At 49.2% G+C, this 16,507-nt stretch overlaps 1 protein-coding gene across 2 annotated transcripts in view; it reads left to right on the forward strand.

The window, feature by feature from the left end:
- ARMH4 (armadillo like helical domain containing 4) overlaps window positions 1-16,507 on the forward strand; it is a 64,865-nt gene that overhangs the window by 4,142 nt on the left and 44,216 nt on the right. For both annotated transcript variants that reach the window (XM_064659532.1, XM_064659531.1), the window contains exons 2-4: window positions 1,876-3,271; window positions 4,967-5,179; window positions 6,333-6,551. In XM_064659532.1, coding sequence (XP_064515602.1) covers window positions 1,933-3,271; window positions 4,967-5,179; window positions 6,333-6,551 — 1,771 coding nt within the window. In that variant the 5' untranslated portion in view covers window positions 1,876-1,932. The remainder of the gene's footprint in view (window positions 1-1,875; window positions 3,272-4,966; window positions 5,180-6,332; window positions 6,552-16,507) is intronic.

The following is a 16,507-nucleotide window of genomic DNA, read 5'->3' on the forward strand; positions in this document are numbered from 1 at the left end:
GGTAAACAGCTTTTGGTGGCTTCTGCTTGTCCCTGAGCACCTGGTGCACGTGTGTGGCCTGTGATGGAGAATTAGTCCAGCAGCTCAAAATGCTGGGCTAGGGCTGCAGGGAGAGTGGAAAAAGTGACTCAGTGTGCCCTGAGGGCTCAGCCAGATGCTGGAGCCTGCAGTGGTTGACTCTGAGCTGTGTTGCTGCACTCTGTGTGTGCAAATGCAAGTGATACTTGTCTACAGTCTGTTTGGAGGGGGAAGTGAGGAGTGTTGCAAGCTGTGGGACCCATCCTGGTGCTCTTGAGCAGGACTGCACAGGGTAATGTTTGCTCTTCTTTGGAAGGCTGAGAGGCGACTGACAACCCCAGCAACTTTCCCAAATAATATTTGTTATTCCTGCAGTTCGCTTGTGAGTTATAAAATCATCTTATTCCATGGGCAGGGACACCTTCCACTAGACCAGGTTGCTCCAAGCCCTGTCCAGCCTGACCTTGAACACTCCAGGGATGGGGCAGTCACAGCTTCTCTGGGCAACCTGTGCCAGGGCCTCACCACCCTCCCCTCACAGGCAGGGACTTATTTCTAATGTTTAATCTAAACCTGCCCTCCTTCAGCTTAAGGTCATTCCCCCTTGTCCAAAGTCCCTCTCCAGCTCTCCTGGAACCCCTTTGGGCACCAGAAGGTGCTCTAAGGTTTCCCCAGAGCCTTCTCTTCTACAGCCCCAACTTTCTCAGCCTGTCTCCATAGGAGAGGTGCTCCAGCTCTGTGATCAACTTAGTGGCTCTTCTCTGGGCTCATTCTAACAGGTCAATGTTCCTCATGTTGGGGCCCCCAGATTTGGATGCAGGACTGGAAGAATGTACTAGAGAAAGCAAGGGAAGCTGTTGATGGTTGGAGGCTTCTTGCAGTAGGGCTTTACTATTGACAAGCTGCCTCCAGGAGCTGGAAGGAGGAGGAGGGACCACACCAGCTCTGCTGTGTGATGGAGGGTTGCCTGCTGTGTGCCTGAGACTGGTGTGACCAGCTGTCCTGCATGGGATGAGTGGGACCATGGCTGGGATGGTCTCTGCTGTGGGGTGATGGTGCAGCAAGCCCAGGACTGAGGGGCACCTGCCTGAGGGAGGTGTCTGGGAGCAGGCCCAGTCTGTCTGTCCTGCTCCTGGAGCTGTGTGAGTGGAGGCAGCAGAGCCTGCCAAGAGCAGGCTGTCAGCTGGCTGGATCACTGCTGGGATCCTGGTTCAGTGCTCTCCTGGAAACTCTTGACTTGCACAGTGATTATAGACATGAAACTTTCTGGAAGTGCCTCCATGGTGCAGTGCAGCACAGGCACTGTGCTAATGCAGCAGTGCTGCTGTTCTGGGCTGTGGTTTCCTCTGTGGGGTCAAGGGCCTCAGACAGGACCTGGCACTGGTGCAGCCCTAAAGCCTCTTGTGGTGGCTCCAGTCCTGAGTTGTGCTTTACAGACCCATCTTGTTTTCTGTGCAAGTTCCTTGGTTTCCTCCTGTGTCAGGGCCATAACAAGCCTGGACTTCATGGCCCTGACAAACATAATTTTTGGACTTGAAAAAGGACACACAAGTTGATCCTCACCATTGCTTACAAGTCTGATGCCTGCTGGGTGGAGCATAGCACTCTATTGCTGGGATGAGAGCTAGGCAAGGTCTGTCTTGGGCTTCAGATCAAGGTTTGGTTTTGCCTGTCATCTTCAGATAGAGTAGACTAAGAACCATAAAACAGATGGAGGAACTAATTGCTTGGGATATATAGGAGGTGTCTGCTCACAACTGGCCAATTCTTGGCACTTGTCACCCAGTTATTTAAGGCCCTGGGTCAGTGGGTGGTTATGTGAGTATATGTAATCTTGGTTTCCTTTTGCCTTTCCAGGCCTTGCACTCTGGATTTGTCAGCCTTGCAGGCTTCTGGTCACATCTCTTCTCGGCCATGGGGAGATCAGTAGGATTTAACATCTTTGTGGTCACCTGCAGCATCCTGCTCTTGTCCTCCAGCCTGCCATGCCTTGCATCTCAGCCTCTGGAGGAGGGGGACACGACCAAGATCCAGCATGGCCCCTGGGCAGGGAATGGGCTGGAAGATGAAAGGACTGGCATGGTGGACTTGAAAAATACCTTGGGCCCTTCTGAGCAGACAGTTTCTGAAGAGCCATGTGGAGTGTCAGCAGAGCCGTCTGGGACACCCTTGAATGAAGCTTCCACTGCAGAAGAAATGCTCCCTGTGAGCCCCAGCCATGTCAGCCCCAGCACCCAAGGCCTGGGTGACCACACCTCTGCTGGGGCAGTGGCTGCTGTGAGTGGGGAGGAGCTTGGTCCCACAAAGTCAGAGCTGGAAGAGGATGATGCCCTCAAGGCCATGCTGACCACAGCTGTGACCACGCTGAGCCCCCCTGGCCAGGAGGAGTCTGTGGGTGGCCCCATCAGCGAGGTCACCACAGAGGGTGGTGTGGCAGTAGAGCACAGCTCTGCCAGCCCCTCAGCAACCCCCCCCCTTCCTGGGACAACTGTGGAGGAGCAGGAGGGGGCAGAGAGCAGCTCACACCCCTCAGCTGTGCCCCAGCCCACGCTGAGCCCCAGTTCTCCCAGCTGGGAAACAGCAAGTGACCACCTTGTTATCCCAACTCCCCAGGCTCCTGGTGTGACCCCTGAGGTGGGAATGCTGAGACCCCGCACAGGGAGCCCTCTGAAATCCTTGGCTCCACCAGTGTCTGTGGCTGCCGAACGTCCCCTCGTGGTGACTGAGGCCTCCCTTCCCCCAGAAGCAGGGACAGGGGTCACACAAGGAGAGCTGCCCACCACAGCTGGCACTGTCACCATCCACCCTGCAGACACTGTGCCACCTGACTGGGATGACACAAAGCTGGGGGACATCAGTCAAGGGGGAAGCACGTCTCATGAGGAAGTGACAGAGGACCTGGCGACGACAAAACCACCCCAGACCCCACAGGGAGGTGTGGGAGAGGAAGAGGATGCAACAAGAGCACTGCCATCCCCAGTGTCCCCTCCACCAGAGCCTGAGCTTGCTGAGGAGATCAATTGTACAGTGCCAGCACAAGGAGAGGAGCTGCCAGCAACTTCCACAGGCAGCAGTGGTGCTTCCCACACTGGAAATGTGACGGATGGAGACACGGCTGATCTGGACTTGCTGGAAAACACAAGTGCAGTCACAGCAGAGGAGGAGAAAAGCATTCTGCCATCACAGTCAGAGGCTGCTGTGGGGACAGAGACTCAGCCTGAGCTCTCCCCTACTCTGGAAAGTTCATGGGAAGGTAAAACTTGCTTGTTACAGACACTTGCCTCTAAGTGTAGGTTTAGGAGGGGGGCTCTTGGGAGTCTATGCTTCCTTTCAGGGAATTGGACTGGGAAAAGGTGTGACCTTGATACCTGCAATAGAGAGGGTGTATCTTTCCCCTCAGGAAAGGCTGTGGGGCTTTGTGTAGGGGTAAGAGCCTAAATGGGTAGTTCCCATCCATAATACACTGCAGAACCTCGGCTGTTTCTATACATGATTCCCTGTGCACAGTTGGGTGGTCCCCTGTCCTGGCTGTGAGTGAAGCAGCTGAGTTGAGCTGCTCCTTCTGCTCCTCAAGCTGGGAGGGTGGTTGTAGGAACAAATAGGAAAGCTGAGACTGGAAAGGCTGTGGCAGCTGAGCCTGGGGCTGAGGGACATGGAGTATTTGGGTATGGACTGCAGAGCTGGAATCTCATCAGTGGAGACTTGCTAATTGAAAAACTTCCTTGTTAATGTTCTTTGGTTTTGGTGCTTGAGTGGGGACAGCTGTAGTCTGGTTGTAGGCATCTTGCCTTGACTAGAGCTGGGTAAATTGTCACTCAATAACCCTCTGTTTCTGCCCCTTCTGTGGGTAGGGTGGGACCCCAGCCTCTGGCCCACTGGTTAAACACTTTATTTCAGGGGAGAAAACACTCCCCCAAGAATCCTTTTGATAAGAACCGAAGTACCCTTGCACTAGCTCATGCTGAAGCTCTGCAAATAATTCCTGGGGGGTTAAATTAAGTAGCATCTGGGATTACTTGGGTCTCACTTGCAGTCAGTGCAGAAGATGCAGAGACAGTGGATGGCTGCAAATGCTTCCTAAATCTAGGAATAAGTGAGTTGTAGCCTCAGAGTACCTGACATCTTAAATGACTTTATAAGAACACTCAGTTCTAAAGGCCTGTCCAGAGAGCTGCTGTCCTGTATAACAGAAGCTCCTGGTGTTGTCTCCCTACCCTGGAGTGAAGCTGTGGCCAGGCTCTGGCTGCCCAGTGCTTGTGCCAACTCTGTCACCAGGCAGGAATCTTCCTCCTGGACAGCTTTCTGGAGGCCACCCTGTCCTGCATGGACCTGCAGAGGTGGCACCTTCAGCCTCGTGACAGTGTTTCTGCTCAACACCTAAAATATAAAGGAAAAGGTTTAAAATACAGGGAAATGCTAAAAAAAAAAAGCCCAGTGAGGTGTTGGGCAGTCAGATCTTTCCAGGCTGGTGAGGGAACATGAGCTGGGGCTTAGGACTTTGTAATTGCTGGGCATCTTTAATCTTCCCTCCCAGGCTACAGAGGCAGAAGGACTGTTTCCCTTTACTGCATCCAGAAGACCTAGTTTTTGCTGTAAAAGAAGAAAGGCTAATTGCAGCCTGGTGCTGAAACCTGACTGATTAATTTCTAGATTAATTTGTAAGCACTTGACCTGTCAGCAGGTTCCATCTCTGCTGCTTCCCAGATGACGGGAAAACAACACTGTCTGTCAATAAGACTTGTGCAACAAAAATAAACGCTTCTGCAAAGCTCAAGTCTCAGAGCTGTGAGGGCTGGTCACTCAAAGCCACCCTGATGATACTTGGCTGGACCTGCTTCTGGCACTGTGGCCCTGGAATTGTTAATCATTGAGTTATATTTCTTCAGATGTGTCCTCTGTTGCCGTCCCGTGTCCTGTGAGTTGGTCCTGACGCGTGTTCTTGCTGTAGGTGTTGCTCAGGAGGTGACAACAGTTGCCCAGGAGGCTGATGCTGGTCTGTCAGTTGTGGCAGTGGTGCCTGGTGCTACCCAGGGAACAGGAGCTGCAAGCTTTCCCCAGGAGAACAGTGGGGAAGACACCCAGATGCTGACTGCTCCCAGTGCCACCGAGGTGCTGGTGGCAACTGGTGCTTCCTCTGCAGTGAACACTCTGGATGTTGAAGGTAAGATTCTGCTTCAAGGACTCATTTCCACATGAGGTGGGATGGGACATCTGAAACTAGTATCAGCATCCTTATTCTAAGTGACTTTTTTTTTTGCTCTAACCTTCTGCAGGCCTCCTCTAGCCCTGGGCTGCCCCTGCTTTCTGCCCATGCTGTGAGATCCACCACTTTGATATTTGACAGTTTGGGGGTTTTTTGCCCCAAATAAGTGGAGGCAATTAAAAAAATTGCCCCTAACCATACAAAACCCTGTCTATCCTTGCTAGCAAGCTGCCTTTTAGCTTTAGACACTTAAGCCATTTTTTATTTATGGAGGGGGAGCTCTTACTCCTGGAGCCCAAGGCAGTCACAGACTGCTGGTGCTCAGTCCAAAGGATGAAAATGTTTCATCAGTGTAACACAGGAGCAGTGTGGGGGGGGGGAAAGACACCTTCTTCTTGGAGTCTGGCAAGCCCTTGGGTGTGGAAGCCTGCATTGATATTCCCTTCTACTGAGGAGTGGTGAGTTCTTGTCAAGTTGTAGCTCATACAGGAATGCTTTGGGCAGTCGTGTTCATCAGGCTGCTGCCTGCTGGCTCTGTGTCACCTCAGCAGGTACATGGAGGAGCCTGTCTTCCTGACAGGGGTGTAACAAGGGATCCCTCAGCACAAGGCTGGCTCCAGGCTGGAGTGTGCTTCTGTAGCAGTAGGGACCACTGTAATGAAACTGCTGCTGGGCAGCTCTTATATTGCAGGGCCTTGAAAGGAAAAAAAACCCCAAAACCTTTCTGCATTGTATCTCTTAATTCAAGGTCCATTTGTGGGAGGGAGAAGGTTCTTCTGGCAGTTTCCACTAATTAATTTGCTTCTGGGGTTTAATTATAGATTCAACTGACTTTTATCTTTGCAATAAACAATTAGATCTGTCACTTGGTTGAGATATCAACTGGTGTCCTCAAAGCAACGGAATTAAAACTTTCTTTGGGGGTTCCCTCCCTCATTAAGGGGAACCTCCTGTGCTGACTGTCCTTGAGGAGAAAGTTTCATTACAGCAGAGTCACATCTTGAAGGAAGCAAAAGCTTAATAACTTCCAGTCAGAGTTAAGTTTTCATTAAGGAGTTTGTTCTTAAATGGTAGGTTTTTAAATATTGCTGCTGTCTCCTGTCCTCTGTAGATCTCACGGATGGGATCATGGTCACCAGTGAGAAGGCTGTCCCAGCTCCTGGTGGGATGCCTTCTACCCCGTCTGGACAGACAGAGGAACCATCCAGCAGAACTGTGGTCCTGGTCACTCCAGCATCCATGGCCTCTTCTGCCAGGAGAACAGCCCTTCCCTCTGTGCGGAGGATCAGCACGGCCGTGACCTACGGGCTGGACCGCCTGGAGTCGGAAGGTACCCCTGAGGAAAAGGGTCAGGCAGCTGCCTGTGCAGGGGCTCCCCTGCCCTGACACTGAGCCCCCAGTTTGTCTGCTTGACACACTGCCATGTGCATGTCTAATTGTGCCCAATAAAGTTGTTGAACAACCTGTCCTCTCCCAGGAGGTACAGGGAGCAAGCAGTGAACAGCGTCATGGAGGATGCCTGGAATTCCAGTGGCTGTGGTGGGAGGGATGGGATTTTCCCTTGGATAGGGAGCAGCAGTGCTATTGCTGTTGCAGTAGAATCTGGCTCTGCACACCTGTAATGCTGGAGTGTGCATCCACTGCAGAGCCTCTGGACCAGGTAACACCCACCCAGAGATGCTGAGGTGAAGTAGGTGCTGCTCTGGAGCTGCTCTGCAGCTCTGATCTGGTACCAGTTCAGCTCACCCACAGTTTTCCTGCAGAGAATTGTTTCTTGCTCTTTCTCCTACTTGAACTCCTCTCTGCTTGCTCATCCATCCAGTTTTGTACTCCGGTGTCTGGACTGATACCACCTGGCAGGAATTAATCTTTCTGCCTGTGTCTGCGCCCCTTCCTTTATCTTGACCTTCTCTTGCCTTCGTATTTTACTGCAAAGGTTGGCAGCCCTCCAGGGGTGGCACTGCCAGATGGTATTTCTCCTCTGAGTAGAGGTGGGGTGCCATAGACAACAGCTCATCAGCAATCTTTCCTCTGCAGGAAGCAATAACTCTCACTCCTGTTAAGTTTGGAGGGCAGCAGAAGCTGGGAGTCCTCCCCATTGCCTTTGCAAGGCACTTGCTGCCTGCTTTGAAGCCTGCCCTGAGCTTTCTGTGACTCCAACTGCAGCACTTTTCCCTTGCCAGGATGAATCTTGCATGTATCTGGCAAGGCAAGGATGTGGTGCTGATGGGAGAGTGGCAGCAGGGGAAGGAAGGGTGTGTGTGTGGGGAAAACCTGATCTTTCAGGCTCTGCTTAGCAAGGGCAGCATGAATCAGGAGGCTAAAATGTTTTATAGCCCTCTGGGATCTCCTTTAGAAGCCTGGGTTTCTGCAGGGGAAGATAAGAGGGATTTCTGCTTCAGCTGAGCATTGGTCTCTCTCTATTTAATGAGACTTTCTGCACAGGCATTTAAAAAAAGTCTTTCTGCTCCAATATAGGACTGATGCAACTTTCTTGGATTCCTTCTGGGTTCCTCTAAAGGCAAATGTGGGCTGTAGCTGGAACCAGCTCTCCTAGATGATGATTCAATTGGAAGGCTGTGGGTTTCTTGGCTCTGGGGTCTGGCTCTGCAGGGGCCTGTCAGCCAAGGGACATGGTGCTCTCTGTGCTGTGGGGATTTGGCAGCTGGCACAGCTTTTGTGGTCTAAATCTCTTCTGCTCAACCTAGACCTTGGTGCAGTGAGCCAGAATTTTCCCTGGTGCTGGGGATCACCAATCCACATCCTTTAAAATGGAACAATTACCACTTGGAGAAAAGCTTTTTCTGCCTGGGGATCCTGCTGCCCCCATTAAGCATGAAGAGGAGGCTTTTTTTTTTTTTTTTTTGAGCTGCAACTTTGTTTTCTAACACCTCTTTGTATAATGGCAGTGAGGGGGTGCCACATCCTCATGGTGGAGTGGCATTTGGAAGCATGGTTCCCAAAATTACAGTTCCTAGTGTTTGCCCTCAGAATATCCAAATGCTGCCAGATCCAAGATGTTTGGGAGTGCATTCCTGTAAAGCTGCACTGAGCTCCAGCCCAGGGTGCTCAGGCTTTTGGGGGATGCTGTTCCAGGCATGTGCTTGGGTCTCTAATGAGGGATCTTGGCCCTCTTGGGAGAGGCTGTGCCTTGCTCACTATTGGAAGAAGTGCAAGGAGCTGAGTGAGCTCTGCTGCCTTCAGTGGGGTCTTGCTGACTTGCCTCACTGAGGGCCTGGCTCATCATTAAATGTAACCCCCTGCTGCTCTGTTTCTTGGGGACCATCTGTGCCAAACTGCCTGTGGTTTAATTGCATTGGTATATTCACCTGCCTGGCTTGGATGCAAAACTGTTTTAAAAATCAAATTGCACAGGCAGGTTGAGATGCTTTGAAAATATGTCTAGATGAACTTATCCTCCTCTCCAGTGGACTCTGGAGAGATGAGCTGGTTAACAAACATCCTCCTGCCTTGACTCTGTGGTGAGACTGGTTCTACTTGCCCTTCCTACTCAGAGAAATCCTATAAAGGGATTACAGGATATGGGGACAGGACAAAGCAGAGGATAAGGCTTTACTTGTCTGGGAGAACTGATTATATATTTTGTTTCTGTGCCTAGAATTTGTATGTCTCTCTAACAAGTTGAGCACTGCAGCTTTCTCTGGTTCAACTTGCCTACTTAGGACCAGCGTGTAAACTTCTCAACACACTTCGGAAAGAAATTACATTCCTTCTGGACTTGATTCCTCTGCTGTAGGTGTTGGCAGAGGTGGCTGCACACCCTCAGCATGGCAGCACTGGGCAGGTATAACTCTCTAAAGAGGTGGGTCACCTGCCATGTTCCCTCTTCTGCAACATCCTTGCAGTTTTTAGTTGAAACATTATGGGTGGAGCACAACAGAATCCGGCTCCTTTCAGCTGGTGCTCAAGTAGCTCCTGTAGCTGTTCCACCTGGGATGTGACCCAGGGATGAGCTGAGGCTCAGCAGGTTGGTTAACACATTCTCCATGACAGCCTTGAGGGCCTTGTTATCCTTGAGTGCTAACCTTAAGCCAGCAGTTAACCTAAACTAGGCAGTTGCCAAGGGTGATGGGTCACTCACCCATCACAGCTGGGATCACAGCCCCACTGTGGGGCCTGTTGCTGAGGGTGGGTCTGTCAGTCTGCACTGACAGACAAGGACAGGTTTGGTGCTCTTGTGAGCCACCACCCTGTCTGACAGCAAAGAATCGTGGAATCACAGAATGGCTTGGGTTGGAAGGGACCTTAAAAAACCACCTTGTTCCAACCCCCCTGCCATGGGCAGGGACACCTTCCCCTAGACACTTCCAGGGATGGCACATCTTTAAGCTGCTGCTGGGGGTGAGCTTCTTGCACAGTTCAGGTGTCTGGTGGGCTGCTGGGTGTGGAGGGTGCTTAGAGAGCTTTGATAAAAGCAGGAGATGCTCTGCCTCTCTTATGGTGTCAGGAATAGTCAGTAACTGAATCCAGGAAACTTAAATTCAGTTACTCTAGAGGAGGAGATTTAACCACGTAGCTCTTGAACGTGGAGTGTTTCCAGTTAATCAGGCTGGCTCTCAACAGGCAGCTGGCAGAGTTTGGAGTTTCATGTGCATTTACAGCCCACTGTGAACTATTTTGTCTATCACAGAACAGTTTAGGCTGGAAAATTCCTCCAAGATCATGGAGCCTGACCTCTGACCCAACATCACCATGTCAACTAGACCAGAGCACAAAGGCCACACTCAGTTGTTTTTTGAAGGTCTCCAGGGACAGTCACTCCAGCAGCTCCTTGGGCAACCTGTTCCAGTGCTTGACCACCCTTTCAGTGAAGAAATTCTTCCTGATCTCCAGCTGAACACTGATCTTTAGGATAGAGGGGTTGAAAGGACAGTGTCAGATGTCTGCCTGGTTGGCTGGTGTGTCCCCACTGATGCAGCATTTGGCTGTGGAGAAGCCCCTCAGGGATGCTGGGACATGGCTGGCACTGCCCTGGGGATCAGAAATCCAGTGTCCTGCAGTTATGGGGCACCTCTTCTCTGCCCCTTGGCTGTGTTGGCTTCATCTGCTGTGCTAAAGGCTGTTCCAGAGCAGTGCCAGGGTGAAGCTTTAGACTTTGTGACCTTGACATTTTCGTGAGATTTTAAAAATATCCACTTGTCTTTGGGTTTTAACAGTTCCTATCACTCTTTGCTGACCTGTGTACTCATACCCTTCCAAGGAAGCTGTAGCTTAGCCAGTTCTGGTAAAAAGAGTTCTCCTAGTCCTTTTCTCCACTCTCTGCCTCTTTCCCCTGCTTCCCCTGCACCTTGTTTTTCTCACACTCAGTCATCTGAGCTGTGTTGTACTTCAGAATTAAAGACAGTGGTTACCATTTTTCAGAAAGTATTTCAGAGCTTGTAGCCATTTACATAAATTTGTAAATCCCTCTTACATTTTTCTTCTGAGCTGTGTCACAGTAAAAGGAACCTTTTTTTTTTTTTTTTTTTTTTGAATAAGAAGACTGTTTTTGCTGGAAGTTGAGGCTCTGAAGGGGACTGTTATTTGGACCCTGACTGTATGGATTAAGATCTGCCTCATTAAATCTCTGCAACCCTGTTAAAAATTTAAATTAGGATGCAGAGGTGTAAATAAAACAGGCACTTAACCCAGCATGGTTAACTAGCCTGATGTTATAATTTCTCACCAGCTCTTTGGATATCAGCTAAATTGGCAGGGAATGGAATATTTAAAACAAAGCACATGCAGCATGAATTATTAAATGTTTTCTGTACACTCTTTTGTCTTGCCTCTTGTTTATTGCTACCACTGAAGTAGGAACTGCTCTCTCTCTCTGGTGCAAGTTGACCTCTATCTTCCTCACAGTAGGTGGTGGTTCATCCCTCATTCTCCTTTATAGCAGAAAATGGTAAAAAAAAAAAAGTATGACAATTTTGCATCAAACCTAAGCTGTTCTTTCTTTCTTTCTTCTCCTGTGAGTGTTTGACCAAAGATGCCTTCTCTGCTGCTAAATGTGGTGGTGACTTATTCTGTTTTCTGAAATCCCTCTTAGAGCTGAGGAGGGAGGGGTGTGGAGGGTGATCAGGCCCTTAATGAGTTGGGAGCTTGGGGGTGAACAGCTAAGATTGTGTTGGGCTAATTAAAGGCTCACAGGGAAGAAGAGGAGGGAGGGAACTCCAGCTGTGTGCAGCTGCTGTGCTGGGCTCAGCCTTGCCAGTGGGCTGAGCGTGGTCACCCTGCTCTGCCTCAGAGGCCCTGGCACCTCTGATGAAACCCAAAGCACAGGATCACTCAGGGCCTGACTGTGCCAAGAGATGCTCTCCAGGGCTTCATCTCTCAAACACCCTTTCTGCCCTGCTTTATGGTCTTCAACAGCACCTCCTGAAGAATCCCTTGGAGTGGTTTTAAAGCATGTCTGGGAAGGGACATGGTTCTGCCCAGCTGGTTCAGTCTTGGTTGATGGGAGGGGAAGGAATCTCCTCTGAGTAGAATAATAGAACAGTTTGGGTTGGAAAGGACCTTAAAGAACATCTTGTTCCAGACCCCCTGCCCTGGGCAGGGACACCTTCTGCTATCCCAAGTTGCTCTGAGCCCTGTCCAACCTGGCCTTGAACAGTTCCAGGGGTGGGGCAGCCCCAGCTTCTCTGGGCAACCTGTGCCAGGGTCTCACCACCCTCACAGCCAAGAATTTCTTCCTAAAATCTGATCTAATCCTGCTCTCTGTTACCCCTTGTCCTGTCCTTCCAGGCCCTTGTCCAAAATCCCTCTCCAGCTCTCTTGTAGCCCCTTTAGGCACTGGAAGGGACTCTAAGATCTCTCTGGAGCCTTCCCTTCTCCATTCTGAGCAAATGCTGCTCTCTCAGCCTGTTCTTTGTGCTATTCTGGCACTGTTTTGCCTCAAGCAGGTTAGATGACATTTCTTGGTCTGACACACCTTGGTTCCTGTTCTGTCCAGGTTATGCTTGAATTTTTAAGTGTATCTGACTTCTCATTTGTCCAAAAAATTAGAGTTCACTTAGATATCTTTTTTTAATGTTATAGCTTTCCCATGCTTGCCTTCAAGCTCAAACAAAACCAACAGAAATCCTCCACGGTTGCTGTTGAAAGGTAATTGGGCTGTGTGGGTGAAAGTTTTTAATGAGTTTCTGTTAGTTTTAATCTGAGGATTAAGCAGTTCAACCTCCTGGCTCCAGGGAGGTGGATTCAGATAAGCAGGGATGTGACAGTGAGTCTCTGCAAGGAGTGTTTTCTTCTGGAGTTGCTCATGGCTGGAGTCCCTTGGAGTGTGGGGGATAGTGTTGCTCTTGGAGCTTCTCTGGGAAGCTTTGGGACCAGGGATGCTGCAGGAGGGTGATCAAGGACTTGGAAAGAAGCAAGAACTCAGGCTAGAAGTGAGCTGAGTGGACTCACATCATCTTCCCCTTGGCTTCTGATAGGACTTGAGCCAAAACCTTGGTATTCCACAGACTGTTGCCCATAACAAGAGATCCATCCCCAAATCTGCATCATCTGTGATGATCCATGCTGGGCTTTTCTAGAATATGAAGCTTAAATCAAATATTTTCTTGACTCTTGGGCTGTTGGTTGTTTCCAGGCAGTGTGATTGAATTGGATGCTTCTGGAGAGACACAGTCAGAGAGCCTTTTCCAATGGAAATGGAATTAATGTCTCTGCTGGGGCTTCTTTTTTTTTGATTGGAAAAAACACATTATGCCTACAGCTCTTTATCTGTGGGAAAGCATTTTGTTGACAGAAGTAAGCTCTGTATCTGCCTTCATCTGTCTTGTTTTGCCCTGTCCCCTTACAGGTTGTGGTCATTAAATCTGGACTGATTTGACTGCTCTCACTTCATAAATTACCTTATTCTTGTCTTGGTTTTTATCCTGGTTAGTTCAACACCTGCACAACCTGGCTTAGAAGAGCTGTTCTGCAGCAAACTCTGTCACAGTCCATGCAGTGTGTTCTGCAGCATTCCATTTTTTTTCTCCATTTAAAATAGTCTTGTGTTGCTAAACTAACTCTCCATCCTGGCTCAGTGTGAAAACAATTTTGAGGTGAATGGTGCTGGAAATGCAGCTTGTTGTTCTTTTAGGAAGAAACTCTCCCTGTGAGGGTGGTGAGGCCCTGGCACAGGTTGCCCAGAGAAGTTGTGGATGTCCTGCCCCTGGGAGTATCCAAGACCAGGTTGGAAGGGCTTGGAGCAACCTGGTCTAGTGGAAGGTGTCCCTGCCCATGCAGGGTATTGGAATGAGATGGTCTTTAAGGTCCCTTCCAACCCAAGCCCTTCTGTGATTGTGAGAATAATTGTTTTTGATCTTAATACAGAAGCAGACCCGTGGTCCCTGCTGGAGTATCTTTTACCTTTGTTTTCCTTTTGCTTCCCCCAAAAAGTCCTTAGTGCCTCAGATATCCTGTGACAAGCAGTGAGCCAGAACTGTGAAAAGCAAGTGTGATTCCCCTCAGGTTTGGGGGGAAGTAGGTTAGGATCAGGTTCCAAATCTCTCATACTTGTGCAATGTCAAAGAGCCTTCTGCTGGAGAGCAGCTTCTGCAGCTCTTGAGCTTTGGCAGGGAAAAGCTCCTAAACCAGCATCAGCTGAGCTCTGCTGCCAGGGGAGCAAGGATTTCCTTCTGTCACAGAAAAGCTTTGGACAAGAGGAAACAGCCTCAAGTTCCACCAGGGAATTGGATATTAGGAAAAATTTCTTCATCAAAAGGGTTGTCCAGCACTGGAACAGGCTGCCCAGGTTGGTGGTGAAATCACCGTTCCTGGAGGGATTTTAAGGATGTGTAGATGTGGCACCTGGGGCCATGGGTTAGTGATGGGCTTGGCAGTGCTGGGGAATGGTTGAACTCAATGATCTTAGAGGGCTTTTCCAACCTAAGTGATTCTGTGATTCTGTGACATGTTGTTTCCTCTTCTCTTGAAACTTCTCTGGGTAGGGTTATATTACCTTGCTTTGTGTGGTAGGATCCCATCCAACAGACACATTCTTCCCAGTAGTTCCTTTCCCTGTGTCTGTGCAATACCTTGGATGCTGATACTTCCCATGGGAGGCCATGCTTGATTTGATGCCCCTTCCAGAGCAAAGTATTTAAAACAACATTGTGCAACGTGGGCCATAAATACCCCAGATAGTGAACATGACTGTGCTTAGCTGAGCTCATCACTAGGGAGGTTTTCCCCTGATCATTTTACATAGTTTCTGTGCCTGCTGTTTGCTTGGGAATCTTCAACCACCACAGCAGCCTGTGCACCAGGAGAGCTCGTTCCAGCAGCTGCCTTCTTCCAGCCTGTCACTGGTTGTTCTTGGCAGCGTTTTGGAGCCCTTGGATGGTGACATTGTTACTGATCACGTGAAAGCAGCAGATTAATAATAAAAAAGAGTTGTCCTAGAAAGGCCTTCCTGCCTTGACAGTCTGCTGTGATCACAAAAGCAGCGCAGAAAGTGAACCAAGGAAAACATTTGGCAGAGCCTGTCTTCCTAGTGAAAGTGGTTATAGACTCCCATCCCTAATCCTGTGGCTATTTCCACATTATTATTTATATACTTACACACTGTTGTTATTAGCATACATGAGTGACCCTGCAGCACTGACCATCTATGAAATCACAGCTTAAACTCCCATGGATCATAACAAAACTCTGTGGTATCATTTAGACATCATAGAATCAGCTGGGTTGGAAGGGACCTCCGAGATCATCAAGTCCAACCCTTGATCCATTACTGCTGTGGTAGCTAGACCATGGCACTGATGCCACATCCAGTCTTACCTTAAAAATCTCCAGGGATGGAGAGTCCACCACTTCCCTGGGCAGCCCATTCCAATGCCAATTGCCCTCTGAGTTTGATGTGAGCAACCTGGGCTGGGAGGGGAAAGGACAGAGAAAATGACAACTGCAGGTTTTAACCTTTTAGGTCTTCCTTTTTTTTTTGGTTGCAATTTGAATTCAGTTTGTGCCTGTGAGCAAATATATCACCTTCTGCTGAGAGTCTCTCGCTGCTCAGGGCACAGCAAGATATTTCTCTTGTGCACTAAACCTGACAAATGATGGTTTCTCGAATCTTCTGAGGAATAAAAGTGTTTGCAAACATAAATAGGAAATATCTAAAGATAGAAACATCCTTCTTCAGTGAAAGTTTATTCAACTGCAGACAGAGGCCCTGGTGTAACTCTGTTGCCTTCAGCAAGGTTATGACCAGAGTGGCTTCAGCTGCAGCTCATTTCAAGCAATGATACCCCAAAAAATGGAGTCTGAGGCCTTTCCTTGAGGTTGCTGGTTGTTGTCCAACTGCTTCAGACCCTGCTGGTTGTAGGTCCCCACTGGGTCTGTGAAATGCCTCAGGAAGGAGGTGTGATGTGGTCTCAGTTCTCTTTGCTGAGCCACAAAAGTCATCATGGATATGTACAGTTTTGTAGTGAAAGACCTGTCTTTGAAACAAGCACAGGGGGAGCTTTTGCCACCCTGCAATAGCAAACCCCATCCTGTGGATATCACCAGTGTTGCTTGTGGATCTGTTCAGAGTCCCATGATAAAGGCCAATGGTGGCTGTTTCTGGTGACTGCTAATAAAGCTGGGACAGCCCAAAAACTCTGCTAAAAATTTGCTGTTTTTTCTGAGACTTGTTTTCTTGCTGTTCTCTTATCACTTCTCCAAACCGGAAATTTTGAGTGCCTGTTACAAGGTTGTCGAGTCCTTCAAAATAAAATCTTTTGACGTGTGAAGTGGGAATCTAATTTTCCCCGGGATTCCTGCTGCCTGCATCTTTCTTGGCTTGGTCCATCGTCAAAGCAGGGAGGTGCTGAATTTCTTAGGAGTCTTTTGCTTTCCTGTTGCCATACAGGCAGAGCAGAGCCTATGTTGTTGAAACCAGGGTTATTTAGTCTGTCAGAGAGTGGCAGATTTTGGGTTTCTTCACTCTTGGAGATGAGACTTTAACTGCCATTGGCTATTCTTGCAGTAGAAAATCCCCCATCCCTGGAACTGTTCCAGGCCAGGTTGGATGGGGCTTGGAGCAACCTTGACTAGTGGAAGGTGTCCCTGCCCATGGCAGGGGCTTTGGAACTGGATGGTCTTTAAGATCCCTTCCAACCCAAACTTTCCCATGATTCTGTGAAAATACAAACATCTGCTTAGACTGTTAGTGTTTCAGTGCTGAAGTCTCCTGATGTCACCAGGAGAGGAGACAGGATGCCATCCCTCCTTGATAGATCCATGTGGCACATCATGGATTCAGTGCATGCAAACAGGATAACAAAATCAGCTTATATGTGACATCTGAAG

The sequence above is a fragment of the Pseudopipra pipra genome, chromosome 6, assembly GCF_036250125.1.
Source record: "Pseudopipra pipra isolate bDixPip1 chromosome 6, bDixPip1.hap1, whole genome shotgun sequence".
Lineage (NCBI taxonomy): Eukaryota > Metazoa > Chordata > Aves > Passeriformes > Pipridae > Pseudopipra > Pseudopipra pipra.